The 20,821-nt window shown below is 35.6% G+C and overlaps 1 protein-coding gene across 50 annotated transcripts in view; it reads right to left on the bottom strand.

Annotated features, from left to right (window-relative positions):
* SENP1 (SUMO specific peptidase 1) overlaps positions 1–20,821 on the bottom strand; it is a 61,825-nt gene that overhangs the window by 34,750 nt on the left and 6,254 nt on the right. For 19 of the 50 annotated variants that reach the window (XM_081589046.1, XM_081589037.1, XM_081589036.1 and 16 more), the window contains 5 exons: positions 19,425–19,509; positions 14,190–14,349; positions 9,115–9,286; positions 990–1,093; positions 621–907 (listed from right to left, as the gene is read on the bottom strand). In XM_081589046.1, the coding sequence (XP_081445172.1) occupies positions 621–907; positions 990–1,093; positions 9,115–9,286; positions 14,190–14,349; positions 19,425–19,509 (808 nt within the window). Of the gene's footprint in view, positions 1–620; positions 908–989; positions 1,094–9,114; positions 9,287–14,189; positions 14,350–14,546; positions 14,682–18,536; positions 18,579–19,424; positions 19,510–20,821 lie in introns of all 50 variants that reach the window. The other 31 variants (XM_081589069.1, XM_081589067.1, XM_081589070.1 and 28 more) reach the window with 3 other exon arrangements.

The raw sequence follows: 20,821 nt of genomic DNA, 5'->3' as shown, positions 1-20,821 counted from the left end.
CATGCCTAAATACATACCATAAATACACACATAATACCTACCTAAAGGAGGGGAAAACTAAGCAAACAAACAAAAAACTACCATAGGAAAACCTTTAATTAACTGGAATTCTAAGAGACTAAATATTTTGGTTAGCTGAAAGTTAGATAGAAAATTCTGTTTTCAAAACTTGCTGACAACCATTCCAAAATGCATAAACCTACTACACAGGTTTTATAAGTACTACTTATTTAAGAACTTTTACTTCAATTCTTAATTGATATTTCAAAACTCCTAGAATTTCAGAGTACTTAATTTCCATTGTAAAGTACTAGAAACAGAGAAAGTACTAAAGTAAGTGGGCTTAATATACTCTGACACAAGACTATTCAGGAAGTTAACCTTTTAAATATTATATGAAATTATCTGCCTCTCCATTTAAGAAAAAAGTAAGCTATTTATATGTTTCATTTACTCATGGCATGGCTAACTGAATTAAATGTATTTAAGGTATCTTGTATCTTATATCTTAATTAATTTACATGTGTATTACTACCTTGCCTGTAATTCATACAGTTCTCATAGATCCAATAAACCGTTCATTGGTTACTGAAACTATAGCTATACAATTCCATTTTTACCTTCAGATTCTGTATTTGAAGCTGGTAAGTTATCTGGCTGATGTGAAAGAGAGTGGTCATGTTCGGGTTGATGGACAGGATCAGAATCTTTGGATCCAAATGTACCAGCATCTGGGGTGTAAGATGATAAGGAAAATACACTGTGGGACAATTGTTCCTGGGCAGTTAAAATGCTGGCAGATCCAGATGAAGAAGTATCAGAGCCAATGATCTGAGTTGCACAAGAGTTTCCATTTTTAAACAGTGGGTCTTTCAAAGTATTCTTACTGGAACTAAGACATCGAGACCTAGCAAGAAAAGAAAACAATTTCAACATCCAATAACAAAATACAGAATAAAATTCATTTGAAATATGTTTCTGTGACTCACAGGAGTAAAGGAAAATGTGTGGTGGGTTTGGCTATAGAGAACTGCTTCCCTGTGACCATCTGTAGCAGCTGTCTGTAAATCTCTCGTTCTCCCTCTTTAACTGTCTATAAAAGAAGAAAAAAAATCTTAAATACATTCAATGAGGCAATGTTTCTCTAAGTAATATCTAGACTCCCAGAGCTCTGTTAAAGCTCTGGCAGTGTCCTGACGGTAATTAAGAGTTATGGTTCATTAATTATATTCTACAAAATTATAAAGCATATATAAGAGAAGTGAGTGAAGCAAATACTCGATAGTATATTTTGGAAAATTATGGGGCATATATGTAAATAGCAGCACACAGAAACTGTAGGATATGAAACTAGAAGGCCATTTTTGCATCACTGATAGTCCCAGAAATAAAATATTTGAGGACCTCTAAACAGGACTCCAACAAAGTCCTTGACTCCTGATACCTGTTGGAAAAATCACAAGGGACATAATCGCAACAGTCAAGATCAGAGCTGTTTCCTATTCTACCCAATTTTTAAGGGTGTAAGTATTTTCCAGAGATGGTTTTCATTGCCAACTTTTTTTTACTCTTTTTTTTCCCCCATGAAGCTCCAATACTGAATTTAGGGAAAAGCACATATTCCACAGCATAGTTCACTTACCGACCTAAACACCTACTATGCGCCAGTCACTAGAGATGCTGCACTGAATAAAATAGTCTATGCCTTGGGGAGCTTACATTAAAGCTGAAGGATTGACAAACAAAAAATCAGTAAAGTAGTATAAAGAAAATTGAGAAGAGAAAGTGATGGAGGCAGAACAGCAAGAACAGATAAGACTTCTCTAAAAAGGTGATATTTCTACAGAAACTTAAATCAAAGGAATAAATCAGTCATAGAAATTTAAGGCAATGGCACCCCACTCCAGTACTCTTGCCTGGGAAACCCCATGGATGGAGGGGCCTGGGAGGCTGCAGTCCATGGGGTCGCAAAGAGTCAGACATGACTGAGCGACTTCACTTCCACTTTTCACTTTCAAGCACTGGAGAAGGAAATGGCAACCCACTCCAGTATTCTTGCCTGGAGAATCCCAGGGATGGAGGAGCCTGGTGGGCTGCTGTCTATGGGGTCGCACAGAGTAGGACACGACTAATGCGACTTAGCAGCAGCAGCAGCAGAAATTTATAAAGAGTATTCCAGGTATTGGGAGAATAAATGCAAAGGGCCTCGGACAGGAATAGTAAGGTCAGTGTGAATCAGGAGAACAAACAGTGAGAAATGAGGCCATTTAGCAGAGAACCAGTTTACCTGAGAACTTGTAACTGTAATCATGTACCTACTCTGCACAGATCCCCTGAAGTAATGGGCTGCATTCATTAAATAACATGCCCCAGGATTTAAAAAATCTTATATACAGTTTAATACAACCATCAATCTTCACAAAATAATCTTCCACTTTGTGCCAGTGCTAGCAACACCCTACACTGTGACATTTCAATAAGCACATAAGCATTTCATTCAATTACAAAAGTTTGTTAAAAGCACAATGAATAAAGTAATGATCGAGGCAAAGGTAAAGAGACACTAAGTTTTTTCTTCTTCAATCTTTTTTTGGTACATAGTAAATTTCAGTTACATTGTCAGTATAATGTTACCAATCTAACAAGATACACCTTGCACTGTGCAACTTGACAACTTCTGAGAAAGAGCTATCCTTGAATCTGAATAGCTGAATGATCACAAAAGAAAGAAGTAGTTGAGCATTTGGTGGCAAAATAGAACCAAGAGAAGAAACAAATTTGCAATGCCCTCTGTGAAGAAAATAAACACCACTGTCTTACCCCTTAGACATTAATATATTCAAGACATGGTGGTCCTCTTTTTTTTTTAGTGTTTGTTAAGAGACTGTCTATATATTTTTATAATTAAAAATCATAATTAAAATAAATGCCTCTTTATCCAACTCCTTGCAACCTCATGGACTGTAGCCTGCCAGGCTCCTCTGTCTATGGAATCCTCCAAGCCAGAATACTGAAGTGGGTAGCTGTTCCCTTCTCCAAGAGATCTTCCCAACCCAGGGATCAAACCCAGGTCTCCCGCATTGCAGGCAGATTCTTTACCATCTGAGCCACCAGGGAAGTCCTTATTAAAACACAAATTTGCTATTATGAAAATTCTTCAAGTACCTAATCGAAAGAAAGAAGCATCATTACATATTATCAGGGTGTAAGAGGGATCTTTGCCAACTAACTCTACTTTGATCTATATATAGGAAAGCTGTGCTATCTGGCACTTTAATGACTGAAATTTTGAATACTCCTCTATATAAATCTTGATTCCACTTTCCCACTATATTAAATAACCTAATTCACAAGACTATGGGGTTAACAGTATGTTGTTTTCAAAGGTGGTAAAATGGAGGGAGGGAAGGGAAATCAGAAGTGGAATGCTACACCTGAGTCATGGATATCAACTCTAAATCATTTTAGTACACTTCCACTATCCCAACAAACTACATCTTAAAAAGCTTCGGCTATATTATCTTATCACAGGAAGAAAAGTAAAGCAGATACATTGGTGTAAGAGGCTACTTTGCATATGAAGGGAAGGCAAAGAAATACCCGAATCACTTAAAGACCTCAAGAGAACACCAAGAATAGATGAGATAGAAAGGATCTTCGCGGTACCCTAAATACTACAAACAAAAGGGTAAAAGTAGTGGGAGGAATAAATCAGCTTGAGATTAACATATACGCACTACTATTACAAGACACATAACCAGCAAGGACCTACTGTATAGCACAGGGAACGCTACTCAATATTCTGTGATAACCTATATGAGAAAAAAATCTGAAAAAAGAATAAATATATGTATAACTGAATCACTTTGCTGTACACCTGAAACTAATACAATATTGTAAATCACAATTAATTCAATTTTTAAAAAAAGAATTAAACCATAAAAAGTTAGAAACATTTCCCTCCTTCCTTCTATCACATAAAAAATGTTTTCTTGGAATAAATTTTTATACTTATAAATAAAACATGAAGAACCAACGTGCCATTAAGTGATTCATCTAATGCAAATTATAAGAAATCTAGATTAATTCAACACAAAGTTGACTTTTAAAAATAATTTAACACACACAGAAGTCCCCAACAAATCACTTCCTTCAATAAATATATCTTCAAAGAAAAGCTTCTGTCTGAGCCTGAACAAACTCAGCCATTAGACAACAAAAAATTAACAGAAATAAATGTCCAATATTTCTGCTTTATTGACTATGCCAAAGCCTTTGACTGTGTGGATCACAATAAACTGTGGAAAATTCTGAAAGAGATGGGAATACCAGACCATCTGACCTGTCTCTTGAGAAACCTGTATGCAGGACAGGAAGCAACAGTTAGAATTGGACACGGAACAACAGACTGGTTCCAAATAGGAAAAGGAGTACGTCAAGGCTGTATATTGTCACCCTGCTTATTTAACTTATATGCAGAGTACATCATGAGAAACGCTGGGCTGGAAGAAACACAAGCTGGAATCAAGATTGCCGGGAGAAATATCAATAACCTCAGATATGCGGATGACACCACCCTTATGGCAGAAAGTGAAGAAGAACTAAAGAGCCTCTTGATGAAGGTGAAGGAGGAGAGTGAAAAAGTTGGCTTAAAGCTCAACGTTCAGAAAAGTAAGATCATGGCATCTGGTCCCATCACTTCATGGGAAATAGATGGGGAAACAGTGGAAACAGTGTCAGACTTTATTTTTTTGGGCTCCAAAATTACTGCTGATGGTGATTGCAGCCATGAAATTAAAAGACGCTTACTCCTTGGAAGGAAGGTTATGACCAACCTACATAGCATATTTAAAAGCAGAGACATTACTTTGCCAACAAAGGTCCGTCTAGTCAAGGCTATGGCTTTTCCAGTGGTCATGTATGGATGTGAGAGTTGGACAGTGAAGAAAGCTGAGCGCCGAAGAATTGATGCTTTTGAACTGTGGTGTTGGAGAAGACTCTTGAAAATCCCTTGGACTGCAAGGAGATCCAACCAGTCCATCCTAAAGGAGATCAGTCCTGGGTGTTCATTGGAAGGACTGATGTTGAAGCTGAAACTCCAATACTTTGGCCACCTCATGCGAAGAGTTGACTCACTGGGAAAGACCCTGATGCTGGGAAGGATTGGGGGCAGGAGGAGAAGGGGATGACAGAGGATGAGATGGTTGGATGGCATCACTGACTCGATGGACATGGGTTTGGGTAGACTCCGGGAGTTGGTGATGGACAGGGAGGCCTGGTGTGCTGCGATTCATGGGGTTGCAAAGAGTCGGACACGACTGAGCGACTGAACTGAACTGACTCCAAATTATCTGAGGTTTCTTCAAGCCCCATACTTTCAGTTTAAACTGATTTATGGTTTAACAGACACTTGCCCCTTAGAAGAAAAACTATGACAAACCTAAACAACATATTAAAAAAAAAGTTCTCTACTTCAAATAATTATCTGAGATCTCTTCAAGCCCTGTACTTTCAGTTAAAACTGATTTATGATTTAACAGATGCTTGCTCCTTGGAAGAAAAGCTATGACAAACCTAAATAGTGCATTAAAAAGCAGAGACATCACTTTGCCAACAATGGTCCATATAGTCAAAACTATGTTTTTTCCAGTAGTCATGTCTGGATGTGAGAGCTGGACCATAAAGAAAGCTGAATGCTAAAGAATCGATGCTTTGGAATGGTGGTGCTGGAGAAGACTCTTGAGAGTCCCTTGGACAGCAAGGAGATGAAACCAGTCAATCCTACAGGAAATCAGGCCTGAATATTCATTGGAAGGCCTAATGCTGAAGCACTAATACTTTGGCCACCTGATGCAAAGAGCTGACTCATTAGAAAAGTCCCTGATGCTGGGAAAGACTGAGGGCAAGAGGAGAAGGAGGCAACAGAGGATGAGATGGTTGAATGGCATCACTGACTCATTGGACATGAGTCTGAGCAAACTCAAGGAGGAAGTGATGGACAGAGAAGCCTGGTGTGCTTCAGTTCATGGGGTTGCAAAGAGTTGGACACAACTTAGCGACTGAACAACAACAATATTACTTACTAAACCATTTTCTATTGAGTGAGCAAATTAAGAAATTAAGAGGAAAGGAAGCTATAATTGGGTAAAATGTTAGAGCAAAGTTGGCTAATGTTATGTTATAAATTAATAAATGACCAAAGAAAGTTTAATAAGTTTAATGATAATTAGTAAAGTATGTTTTTCTTAAAAAAAAAAAGAATAAACCCACCAGTGTTATCTATAAGGCAGCCCAACATCTTAAAATGCTGCTTAATATGTAGCAGTGAAGCATGTCTGAAAGCAACATATAACTGAAAAGAAACTACTTGTGTTATTGCCATTTAACATTTCTATCTTTTTCTTAGTATTTTTTCTTTCCCAAACAGAAACTCACCTCCTCTGTAATAGTACTAAGAGAACATTCTGTGATCATGGAAATGTTCCTAATCTACACTATCCAATATAGTAGCCACTGGCCATGTATGGCTAATGAGTACCTGAAATGTGGCTAATGTGACTGAGAAACTACATTTTTATTTTATTTAAATTAACTTAAACAGTGCACATGGCTAGAGGTTACTATTAGTTAGATAATATTGTTCTTTAATGTTGCCCTTGAATTAGCCATCAGCCAAGTGGTAGTACAGCCACCACATGCGTATTTCCAAATTCCTCTTCCTCGTGTATTATCTTCAAATCTCTGTTGTAAAACTGAACAGTACAGTGGTGACATGTCAATTCTATAGATGGCTTCATATTCCTGAAGATGAGAGACAACTCCAGAAGTAAGATTATATACAATTCTCCTTCTTTAAACATAAGCAACAGCACCTCCTTTGGAGATCCCAATATTTCCATGGAAAATAACTTTTCCTCCAGTTTTAAGTTTACAGCAAGGAGATCCAACCAGTCCATTCTAAAGGAAATAAGTCCTAAATATTCATTGGAAGGACTTATGCTGAAGCTGAAACTCCAATACTTTGGCCACCTGATGTGAAGAACCGACTCATTTGAAAAGACCCTGATGCTGGGAAAGATTGAAGGCAGGAGGAGAAGGGGATGACAGAGGATGAGATGGTTGGATGGCATCACCGACTCAATGGACATGAGTCTGAGTAAGCTCTGGGAGTTGGTGATGGACAGGGAAGCCTGGCGTGCTGCAGTCCATGGGGTCATAGAGTCGGACATGACTGAGTGAACTGAACTAATAAGCTCCCATCAATGATCTTACTTCAGTGGGAAAAAAGTAGTATTTTAATCTGTATTATCTGTAACACGTAAGACTAAACATCTAAATAATCTGTTGAGAGTTTCATTTAATAAAGTTTGGTCCAATATTTTATCTTATTCATATAATACAGACTACTTCATATTTCTATACTACAAGTACCTTGCTTTTCACAGCAGATTATAGGCCTAAAAACAACTAAGATAAAATTTTCTGCAACTTTTATTCCATAAGACAGGTTCAATCCTTGGCATCTTCTTGACACTGCACAAGGAAAGAGAAACCAGCCTCCCATCCTCCACTGACCCAGCCTGTGGCCTGGAGGGTAGATTGGAAGGATGAAAGTATTTGGTCAGCCCAAGTCCTCAGGTTGCGAGTGAAGGTGAAAGAAGGAGGGGGGGTGCTGAGTTGTCCCCAATACTGGTTGGCTTGTGGGTGAATGGTGTGGGCTTACAATGTACATGGTTTGGAGGATACTTGTGATCCTAGCAGCTGCCACATGGGGCAAGAAGGGGTCTGGGAGGCCTGTGTCCTGCTGCCATGTCACTCTTTTCTCCTCAAGTCTCTCCGTACTCTGCAGACTGCCTAGGCTCTAGCAGAAGCACAACTCCTACAACTCCAGTAATTTTAAAAAAATTACATATGCAGTAACTGATGGTACTAAATTCAGTGTTACAAATGGTTCAGTGAAAAAGAAATAGTTGTTGCTCAGCTATCACCAAAGGCAACTGTTGCCAGTTTTTTCTATCCTTCTCCCTGATGATTCACTAGTTTTTTCACCCTCTGTGAATACTGCAGATTCAATACAAATTTAAAACCAAAAAACATACAGCATTTTTAACTAACCATGTCACAAATAATCAAGTTTTGCCACCTAAGAGATCTTCACCACCAAATTACATAATTATTTAGCACATAACATTATATTCTTGACTTCAGACTCTGGGAAGCTCTTAATGGGCAGGAACCACATCACTATGTTGTGTAGGAGAAATCATACCACACTGGACTCATGCAGAAGAACTGGGTTGCAGGCTGACCCCGTTTATTAGTTGTGTGACTTCTGACCTTTACTTTCCAACCTTGTAAAATGTGGTTATTACCTCATCTCTACCTAATTCACAGATTAAAAGAATTCAAAACAGTAATATATGTGGAAAGTACACTGGAAAATCTAATGCTATCTAAGTGTGAGGTCATTATTATTCATTTGTATCTCCACAGCAACCAGTCCAAAGCTGACTAGATGCATAATAAATATTTAATTGAACAGGTATAAGTACATTTCCTTACTGTATAAATTATACGTTATATTTACAGAAATGATTTTTTCCTTTAGGTTTACTGAATGAATATAACACCACAGTGTCAACACATCTTTCTTGTGGAGAAAGTTTATGATCTCAAAGATTTTACTCATAATGAAAAGATGTAAATTGTTTAAGTGACTTCTTGATTTTTCTTTTATATTGAGGAAAAATTATCCTGGTAAGAAGGGCAGGCAGGTATTTTTTATCAAATCCAGCAAGGTTAACAGTTTTGTCACATGAAGCTAGAGTTTTAGGAAGGGTCCAAAAGAGAAAAGAGATAGTTTGATGTATGAGAAGCCACTCAGACAATACTGAAGATTAAGTCTGCTATCCAACAGGAATAGAAGATGGTAGAAAAATACTGCTAAATTATCTCCTTAATCTTTTTAGAACAGATGACAGCACTCAGAGAGTAATCAAGAAAAAAAAAAACACAGAAAGGGTTAAGTAAATGCAATGATTAATAAACATCTAAGTCAGAGAGAACAAATAGCTGAATGTAGGGCGAGTTTAACTTTTAGCAGCTTTTCCTTACCTCTTCTGCTGTGCTAATATGTCGTCTCTGAGTTTTCTTGGGGCTCAAAAGATTTCGACGACATGAACCACTCCAAGATGGACTTGAAACAGGTTTAATTGGAAAAGATTTTTCATATGCAGACACATGGCAGTGATGGTTTGACTTGCCTGTAAAACTGTTTGATAATCCACTAAAAAGAGAGAAGAGTTTGTAAGAAAAGACATGAAAATCTATGCAAGCGATTATTTCCACTTTCAAGAAATAATAGAAACAAAAAATTAACAGGTAGAATGACAGATATACCTTGTGAGGGAAATACACAGGAAATGATACATGAGTTGCTGTTTCAAGTTCTGTCATTTATGAAGTCTTAAACTGCCAAACTATATAATTATCAAACACCTAAAATTTTATTTCTTAGTTTTGCCATCTATGACAGAAAGCACATTGGATTAGATTTCTTCAGAAAATCTGGGTTCAAGGCACGTTAATATGCACACATTTTCTATTTATTCCCTGCGGGCCCTCTTCCAGCCTTTTGGAGGAAAATATTTTAAGACTGAATATGCAAAGATGAATAAAGCTGAAGCTCAAATGAGTTTTCCAATTGAATTTCAAAGTTTCCTAAAAGGCCAACAGAGGGCTCCCATCTATCACTAAAAACAACTAGAAGGCTTATTATGAGGCTGCATCACTGTGACTTCTTCTGGCCTCTCTGCTTACCTCTTTTGAAGAATTGTTTCCTTATACCATATCTGCTTCAAATAATGCAGAAAACTGACAATAAAAATATTTTTGTGGACTCAAAACCCAGTTATATCTCTAAGGTTAGGTTAATAATTTATAGCTATTTCCTATGTATTCTTCATCTATTATCACCCAGCATAGCTACTTGCACTCATATAATTTTCTTTCTGCTGAGGATGAAGAATAATGTACATAACTAACTAAGCTGAATTTATTGAAATGAACTTTTTAAATCAATACATGTGGTCTGAATCCAAAGGAAATCAGATTAGGTCTAAAGAAAATGAAAAGGTACATATACTCTAACTCTTTCAAACTCTGATGATTTCTATGCATGATGGAGTGGGGAAAGGAGCAAGAACTTAGAATCTCAGGAACAGGCTTCTTAGGATGGGTAGATGCAGCCAGGAAAAGATGCCAAGGACAATACAATTTACTTGGTAAGGATATAATGAGTCCCCACAGTGTCTTTTGTATTTATTCTTCCTAGAGTGTGTGTGTGTGTTTTAACGCAAAGATTCTTTTACCTAAAGAAACAGCATGAGGGCATCCTGCAATGCCAGAAAGCAAGGGAGCTACCAACAACCAATGAGGTTGAATCAGACACAGACAGAAGCATGAAGGAGCTCCAGTCCAACGTTGTGAGAATGTAAGCATTAGAAGAATAACGATTGTCATGGATTGAATTCATCTGAATTGATCTGAACCACATGAAGTGGCTAAAACTTACTTTGAAAATTGGTAATGAAAAAGAAAGATATCACGTACTCTACCTTCCCAGAGGGTAACCAAACAGCCCTAACTAATGACAAAAAAAGCTCTCCCTTATAGCAGAGTGCCAATTAATTAGTACAAAAGAAATGATAAAATCAGAAAAATACTATTTCATTAACTCTAATAAAATTATTATCAGGTCAAAGGGGGCCAAAAGGTACAAACTTTCAGTGACAAAATAAGTAAGTCACGGGGATGTAATATACAGCATGGTGACTATAGTTAATAATACCCTATTTGAAAGTTATTAAGAGAGTAGATCTTTCTGTATGATGATGGGTGTTAACCTATTGTGGTGATTATTTCATAATATATACAAATATTGCATCATTACGCTGCATACCTGACACTAATACAATGTTATATATCAATTATACCTCAATTAAAAAATTATCAGATAAGGATTATCAATTAATATTAACAACTCTTAGGTTGATTTAAAACTGTTCATATAATGCCAAAACATCATTTAGGTGACATTCAGTCAAAAGGGGAAAGAAAACCTAACAACTCAGGACCAGAGTGTTATCACTCTAATCCAGAGGTCAACCCAGCATCACTAACAATGTGGTTGTAGGTGTTCTAATGTGATTTAACACAGTATCAGCTTTTATTCAAGCCAAAAATCTAGTTTATAAAATACATGCAGGAAAGAGGACAAAATAATGATACTATGAGGAAGTAAGCTGTCAAATCCAACAGGTAAAAATTATGCAGAAAAACATCATGTCATAAAAAAGGGGGCGCTAGTCCGTAGTAGAAAAGCTTTTGTATACATACATATACACAGTATGTATAATATATATATTTTATAAGGTTTATGAGTTTTTGTCTAGCTAAAAGAATTTATGACATTTTGATTCCATAATTGTTTGACTTAGAATGAACAGAATGCTAGATTTCTAACTTACAGTCACTGAAAACTTTGATATAGTTCTATGTATTTTGGGATCTAGTATTACTGCTGAAAGTCTAGAAAATTTATTATCTTAGTGATTTTTAAAAAAAATTTGAATGAGGTTTAAAACTTCTAATCCAATTCTGATAACATAAACAAATACTATGTTGTAAAAAAAAAACAAGAAATTAACAAGTGATGCAGTATTATTAACTACAGATTTTGTTCATATTTCACAAAATGTTATGCTAGTGTCTACTGTTTGTTTTCATTGTCTTATTCAAGACTCCACATTGTATTTAACTGCACTGAGCAGCTTCAGCTACATGCAACAAATTCTGGTAAATTCTCTTTTCATTTTTATGCTATTACAAATATTTTCTAATTTTCCTTGTTATGGCTTCTTAGATACACTCATCATTTAAAAGTGAACATTTAATTTCCAAATACGTGGGATTTTGTTTAAAGTATCTTTAATATTAATTCCTCATTTTGATACTAATTTCCCATTTAAATGCTTTCTTCTCTGCAATCACCCTCTAACTTTACTGAGGCTTTCAATGGCTAAGTTGAAGAACTCTCTTGGTAAATGTCACATTGCACCTGAAAATATGTGGGTTATTTTCAAATATCTTTTGATATTGATTTCTAACATAATTCCATAGTAATAAGAGAACAGACTCTGTATGATTTCAATACTTTTAGACCATGAAACTTTTGCACCTAATCTTATGTCCCTGGATGCATACACATACATAGTGTCTCCTAGTTTATAGTCTATAGGAACTCGAATAGAATTTATATCCTACTACCGTGTGAAAATCGTATAAATCTTAATTATGTTGAATTGGTTCACAGTTCTTTTCAGGTCTGCTATATCCTTCTACACCTCAGTATATTCATTTTATTAATTTTTGAGAGTTTGATATTGAAACTCCAACAAAAATCTTAATTTATCTACTTAAAAAATAATTAAAACACATGGTGGAACTATCAAGAAAAGTGAGTGCTAGTCAAGACTACAAGAAACTGAAGCGGGATAACTACTGATACAATTCTAGACTGTACACTGGTTTGGACAAACTAGCTGTAAAGGATACTTTTGGGTCAACTAGGAAAATTTAAATATATTCGGTGTACAAGATAAAATTTACTGAATGAAAGAGATGACTGACTAAAAAAGATTACAGAGGTGTATGCACAGTATGAACTCATTTTGGAAAAAAATGAGTGTAAACAGAGGAAAATATCTGGAAGGATATATATATTAATGTAAGACATTACAAAGGTGATCTCTGATTGGTGAGAATATGATGTTTTTATTGCTTATTTTGTGCTTATCTGTATTTTCTAATTTTGTACAAAGCATGTGCCCTGTTTCTATAATAACATTATTTTAAAAAATAGCAGTATGCCATTATTGGGTAAAAAAAAAGCAACTTGCCAAATGATGCACACAGAATATCTTTAATGAAGTCAACATATTATACATTCTATAGTATTACATAGCATATATATCATTCTATATCTAAGAAAGAGAGAGTGAAAGAGAAATGAACACAGGAAAAGATTTGGAAGGAAACACATGAAGAGGAAGGGAGTAAGACTGTCAGTAGGGGTTAAGGGATTTTTGGCTTTATTGGCAATGTTTTCATTTTTACAGTGCAACTGTATTAATGAATTCTTTTTTTATATTAATGAATTATTTTATAATTTTTTTTTAATATTAAGAGGTAGGGAAGATAATTCCTAGGGGTACTCACAGATGTTTCCAGAGGTCATGTGCTAATAATCATATAATAAAAACTATCTGGTTGGTTTCAATCAACACCAGAAAGCTTAGCTTTGACTAAGCAAGAAACTAAATGACCCTACATGTCTAAAATCTATCACCAGAAAAAAATAAAATAAAATAAAATAAAATAAAATCTATCACCAGAGTAATATTTAAGAAATCATAAATACCATATAAAAAATTTAGTAACATAAAGTATTTGAGGGGAAAGTTTCTAAGCCAAACTTCATCTGCCTTTAATAATCAGTATAAATTTGGTGAGGGAATAAGCGGGGCTTATAAGGTAGGCTAACTACGATGAAGTTCTTTATGAGTCTATTATCTAACAGAAATAGTGGACCAAAGTAAAAGGCTACTTTGGTTGAAGTCACGTCTCTGCTCATGTCAAAAGTCTGCAAAATGAGGTTTCTTTCCTACTAAAGTTGCAGAAATTGATCCATTTTCACTTTGGCTGTTATCAAAATTCAGCACCAAATAAATTAAAAGTTGAAAGTACAAAATGAATTTGTCTACATCTTTGAACTAAAGAACATCTTTACTACATCTTTGTAGTAAAGAACCCGCCTGCCAATGCAGAAGATGTAAGAGATTCGGGTTCAATCCCTGGGTTGGAAAGATCCTCGGAAGGATGGCATGGCAACCCAGTCCAGAATTCTTGCCTGGAGAATCCCATGGACAGAGAAGCCTGGCGGGCTACAGTTCATAGGGTTGCAAAGACTCAGACAAGACTGAAGTGACTTAGCATGCACACGTATGCACTATGGTTTAAAGTTCAAAACTGGTGTTACTTCTTAAAAGTGCCAAAGTAACAACTATCCTATGGCCATTTTCCCTTATAATGGAGAAAGGGCTTGTGAACTAAGCAGCCAGAATACTTACCTTGAGGTCTTTCGGGTTTCGAGGTAAAGACTTCGGCTGTTTCTTGATTTTTGTGAAGTTGAACCTGATACCGGAGTGGAATTTCTCCACTGGCCATTTGCACTCTGGCCAAAGGTTCTTAGGTCTCCTGAGCCAATAAAACTGTCTGAGGAAGTGTTTTCTAGAAGAATAAAAGTTTGAATAAATTAAATAAATACCTACAGTGGTTCTCCATATGACTGCAACCATGTCCAACATCGTATTCCAAAGTAATGTGGCATATCACCATGTCTCTCATGGAAGAAAGATACCAGTCTCAACTGCCAGCAAAGTCTGCAGTAAGGGAACTTCTACAAACTATAAGTGATTCAGCCATACTAACCTGAAAATTGATGAAGGAGCTGAATCCTGCCACAGCCATGTGCCTTATCTGCATCAATGTGACTCCGTGGTGTCCACCAAAAGTCAACATTTTACCCCAACTATATCTTGCAAGCACTCCCAGGCCTGGGCCTGAAAGAAGGTAGGCCAGACCAGTAAGAAAGCAGGTGGAGGGCCAAGGGGAATTTTAATTCAAATGAACAACAGTTATTGCTTAATAAGCAGCTGGTGTCACTCTGTTTTTAATTACCATGTTCACGACTCAGGGGCTCTGTCTAAGAGCAGAGATAACCTAATTGCTGCTTATTCTGGCCGGCTTATGGCAGGAATGACCCATCATATGCATTTGGTTCTGGTATGATAACTTCAGTCATTGAATGTTATGATCAAACATATCAATACTCCAATACTTGTTACTGCAGTCAGACTAAGTGAGGATTACTTATTATTTCAATGTTATGACTTGTGGCTTACAAACTGGGGTGATAAAAATCTTTCATTTTCAGCTAAGAGTAGGATAATTTTTATACCCTCCTCTGTCTATCAGCAGGATGGGACAATTTAAAACAGCACCTTCAAAATAAGTTCAGATGTTAGCCTGTGTGACTGAGGAGCACCAGTGGAAAGATGAAAATGTAATTCTCTACTTTCAGAATTTTTGTCTAATGCCCACATCACTTTGAAGATCCTCTTTCAAAGCATATTACTATAGAATTTTGCACAATATTATGTATTTGCTGTTTGAATTACTTAATATAGCTTTTGATACTCTTTATCTAAAAAGTAAGGCAACTGGCAAAAACACTAGTTTTGTATTGTGGATTTTTTTGAAGTTGATCAGGATTATCAGAATTTAGGGTAAATAAGAGAAATAAAAAAAACAGTCAAGGGTGGTATTAAGTACCACCATTACTGTACCAGTGTATGATCTAATCTAATAATTAAATTTATTTCATAATGAATTACAACTTTTTCCCTCTGAAGCCAACAACTATGCTTGACTTGACATCTATTACTATTACTGTAAAAATAGAGACATGAGGCTAATGAAAACGAGTTTCATTAAAGGACCAGAAAATCTTTAAGCAAAGTAATAATGATAGAAATTTGTTTCTCATACTTTTTGCTAAAATTTGATTAAGGAATGGTCTAACTTGAGATGTCTACTTGAGGAATAAGTCTACCAAAAAACACAAATTTGAGATCAAGGATAAACCAGAGTAGCCTCTTTGATGGTATCTGACAGATGCCACAGGTTTTTTGGCTTTAAAATTAAAGGAAAAAGCATAGGATCAAGCAATCTATTTCACCATAATCACTCAGTGAAATTACTGAACAGTGCTCTACTGCTGATGTTATCAAGCAAAGCTACAGAGGGACCACCAACAGGAGGCTGCACTCTCTTTTAGTATTCTGTCATCATTAAGAAGTCAGATTGCAAATGCCACAAATAAGATTACCTATGTGTGTGTGTACACACACACACAGCACTATAGGGGAACACACCAAAATTTTAATTTGGTGATGGAATTATGGGTATTTTTCTACTTTTCTATACACATTTTCTATAGAGACAGGCAATATTTTTATGGACACAGTGAAACTTCATATTAAAAAAAGTGTGTCAGGCAATCACTTACTATGAAAGTAACCATCAGTTGCTCCTGTTAAGTTTCATGTTTATTTAGTTCTTATGAATACAGGATGCTTCAATTCATCTTACCTACTAAATGTCAGTTTGGCAACCTAGTTTAACATATTTTACAAAGATAAGACATTGATAATGATTGTAATTATGAGACAAATCATTTCTTTTCATCTTAAGCTATTTTTACTTAAGGTTTATAATGTTTTAATTTTTTTTCCAATTGTGCTCTTAATAAAATCAAGAGGTCTTGAAGTCTGGTCAACAATAAGTCATTAAAGTGAAAATGATGTATTTTCTCTGCTTTCTAAATTTTTCTTTTAAAATCAGCTTAAAAAAAAAAATCAGCATTTTAAACAGTCTGATCTTGGAAATATTTTAAAAGCTTGATACAGAGAGGCAGATCCAGTAAAGTGTAAATGGGAAGCTGTAGACTAGATTCTAGTTTGAGGTTTTCCTGTATTTGTTTTCACCTTAGTGGAGGAGTAGATGATACGGTAAGAGAGGAGACAAAGACCAATACAGTTATAATGAGGAGGCTAAGGCAAGTAAACTGAGGACCCACATCTAGCCCAATCATATCAAGGTGAATGACCACAGAAATGAATGTGGAAATTATCAGAAAAGGAGATAGCAGAAACAATATTCTGCAGGACTTGCAATAAACAAGAATGGGTGTAGCAAGGCAACCAAGTAAAAAAAAAAAGTACACAGTAAAAAGATTTGAATTACAGTCTTCAGTATAAGAAAAAAAAAGTATACAGATCTTTGGCATTCACAGATTTAAATTTCTAATTGTCAGAGAGCAACCTTAATGGTCTGTGAAATGCCATAAATTTGTTTGGTCACAGACTAGATTAAATTTGGCAGAGGCATAAATCTGAATCCTCTGCTTCAGGTTTTAATTTAGAAAATGAATCTAATGGCTCAGCATCCCCATTCAATATGGTTTTATTACTCATTGTTGATATTCTCTAGTCATCATCACATTTAAAGTAACTGTTACAAATTTTTTTCTTTCCTAAAAAAAAAAAAAATGGCGTTTCAAGTGAGAGACAAAAACTCTGACATAAGATTTTGATATAGGGATCAACTTGTGGTATTAGGACAAACATAGAAAAATAACCCTCAAGAATCATGTAATTGAGTAGAAAGCCAGCAATTTGTTAAATACCACCACAGTCAAGAATATAGGGACCTGAGATGATATCAGAAATATCCTTTGTGAATATCAAGGTCTACTGAAATTTAACCAAAAAAAGCTAAAAACAAATGTTTTTAAGTTATGTATTTTAATAGCTAAGAACAATGAGGGTGAAGGGGACCTAAACCATAAAGAAAATGAAGGAAATGAAGACACACGCCCATTATCCTAAATCACAGCCCCTTGGATTCAGTTGTATTTCTACATTTAAAAAAATTTTTGAAATTTTACAAAGATAATCTGGCATATACTATGTAGTGCTTCTAAGTATAACCTGAAGCAGCACCTTGTTATCAAACATATTGATGTATCTATAGTGAAATATGTAAATATTCATATTTACAGAGATTTTTTAAAAAGTAAAACATAAAGTTAAATATCAATTCATGTAGTTTTTTGCCAAGAAATGAATACAGCTCAGTCTTGATGTCAAACAAATTATGATAAAAATTTTTGGTTTTCAGAGCCTTTTGAATTTTGGGATTGGACGTAAAGGACTGTGAATGTGCATATAAATTCTGTGGGTTATTAGAAATCAACAGAAAAAGGTAAATATGAAGAATAATAGGTAACCAGAGAATTTTTTTAAAAACTGGGTTAACAAAAGATTGTATGTTTTGAATCATACAATGTGTACATGGATATATACTGACAAAAAAAACCAGAAACGACCACAGATTTAAGTAAGAGTTGAGTTAGCCAGGAGATATCGAATATAATTGAGTATAATTTTCTATATATGATTGTTTATTATTAAAGAATTACTTTAAACTGAAACCAAATATTCTGTCCAATGGTAAACCAGCAAACAAAATTACGAGCATATATAGCTTGAGTTCAAATGAAAATATTAATGATCTGATTTCATTATCTGCTCAACTGTCCTATTCGTAGTATTAATACTAATGACCTATGAAGCCAGATTTTCAGGGTCTCTGCTCATCAGAAAGAACTTTTCAACAACAATGACGGCAGAGTTACTTCCTGAAAAAATTAACTGATTTTTCTATACAATTAAGCACATACTATGTGGAGACCATTTCCCACCCTGGGAGAGGAAATCCAGTGCCCAAGGTAAAGTACCACCCACTAAATGATATTTAAATATAATATAAATCTCAAAGAGCATCATACTAACGTCTTTTTAGGGGAGGAGATCTCATCTTGTTGACAAAGAATCCTGAGGAAGCCAAATAACAATAATTATTATTTGCATTTCATATTTATTATCTCAATTTATCCTTATAAAAATCCCACTGAAACAAGTTCAATGGTATGGTTAATATTCCCATACTTGTGGTCAGGTGAAGAGATGAAAGCATGAGGAGTGAAAAACTTTGGAAGACCACTACAATCTTCCTGGGTCATGCTGCCAGGAGGCTAACCAATAAAAAAACTCTAAGTTTCCCCAAGACAGAGCCAGATCATTGGAAACCCAAACCTTAAGAAGGGGGCAGATGAAAAGTAAGGCAGGCCAGGGGCCAGGAAGAGCCTAGAGAATGCTGATTTCTGTTATGGATCACAAGTTGAAAAGGCAAGCCCTTGAATATGCAAGCATGGCTGTGGCAGGTGCTAGACAGAAACATGTAGTGAACATTTCCTGCCCTAAAGGAAGGACAAACTTGGGTAGAAATAAGTTTTCAGAATTTATGGTTTCAAGCCAAATACAAATAGGCTAGCTCTGTGCTTTAAATCAGTATAAAACAAGTATCCTTCACATTACATACACATATCTTAAAAAAAAAAATCCAAAAACAGAGTTGTACTGCTTTTTACAATGGCATAATAAGCAAGTAGAACTGATTCAAAAAAAACAGTTTCTCTTTAAAAAATGTTTGGTTGAGACTAGATTAGTGAAGTATTATAGAAACCACAAATAGAGAGCTTACTAAAATGATGTTTTAGTGGAGAAAATACCATTTTGCTTTTGACAATGTTTTCACTTTTAGAGACAGTAAACACAAACTATTTGCTAAGAAGAAGACTGAAAGGTAGGAATGCCTTGATTCCAAGTAATGTGTCATACCTGAATAATAATTTGGACTATAAGCTGCACTTCTTGTAGAACAAGTATAAGACTGGTCCAAATTTCCTTGCCTAGAAGGTAAAATCTAAACAAAACAAAAGATTTTTAAGCCATATTTTTTAACAATAAAATGCAATAAAGATTGACACTAGGAAAAATACACAATAAGACAAGATTATGACACATTTCAGAACAATATAATTAAATATATGTATATATATAATAAACTGCATACTAGTAAGAAAGGAAGACACATAGACAATCTGATGAAATGACTAAGGCTTCAAGGGGAAAAATGCGAAAATATTTGTTAAACAACTTAGTTCAAAGAATGCTCATTACAAGGTAATATGTACCTAGTATATCCTATTCTCAAAGCCAGCTGTATCACACAACAAAGCAGCTGAAAATTTGATAACTTAACAGGACAGTTCTTAATCAGGGGAGCTCCTGCATCCCAGTACAAATCTGTAAATGTGGAGATATATATTCAGTTATCAAAATGATTACTGGGGTCAGATGCTACAGGTATTAAGTGCCCAGGGGTTTGGGATGCTGAACATTCTGAATACAGCAAAGAACAGTCTTATCTAAACTAGTAATGGCTTCTTACTGAAAAAGACTGCTTTATTAACAGTGATCCTCAAATCTTAATGTGTATATAGATCAGCTGGAGACTTTTTAAACTATAGATTCTGATTCAGTAGATATGGGGTAAAGCTTGAGATTCTCTAATTCTCATAAGCTCTCAGACGATGCTGATGCTCCTTATCCCTGAGAAACTAAGCTTTATGGAACAGAGAAATCTCAGAGCTGTTGTATATTTTCAATTTCCTCCCATTTAATGCTCAGCGATTTTAAGACATCAGTTTAAGAGATCACTGATCTGTGTATTGGTAATAAAATATTGAGGAATAAGAGTTTTCTAAAAGGTATCATTGTCCACGAATTCATACATAGCCTGGGCTCTTATCTTAACTTTAACATATCGAACAAAATTCCAAATATTAGTATGCAAAAGTTGCTCAGTCGTGTCCAACTTTTTGTGACCCCATGGACCATACAGTCCATGGAATTCTCCAGAACAGAATACTGGAGTGGGTAGTCTTTCCCTTCTCCAGGGGATCTTCCCAACCCAGGGATCAAACCCAGGTCTCCCACATTGCAGGTGGATTCTTTCCCAGCTGAGCCACCAGGGAAGCCCAAGAACACTGGAGTGGGTAGCCCTTCCCTTCTCCAGCAGATCTTCCCAACCCAGGAATCGAACCAGGGTCTCCTGCATTGCAGACAGATTTTTTTACCAGCTGAGCTACCAGAGAAGCATGAGTATAATCAATTCTAAAAAGTTTACATATTTGCCTGTGTTTTCAAGTGCGGCATTTAAACTCTATCAGATG

The sequence above is a fragment of the Giraffa tippelskirchi genome, chromosome 4 (genome assembly GCF_054371585.1).
Source record: "Giraffa tippelskirchi isolate mGirTip1 chromosome 4, T2T-mGirTip1v1.2.pri, whole genome shotgun sequence".
Lineage (NCBI taxonomy): Eukaryota > Metazoa > Chordata > Mammalia > Artiodactyla > Giraffidae > Giraffa > Giraffa tippelskirchi.
Note: the sequence above shows the minus strand (reverse complement) of the source record. Positions and strands in the feature narration are given on the sequence as shown.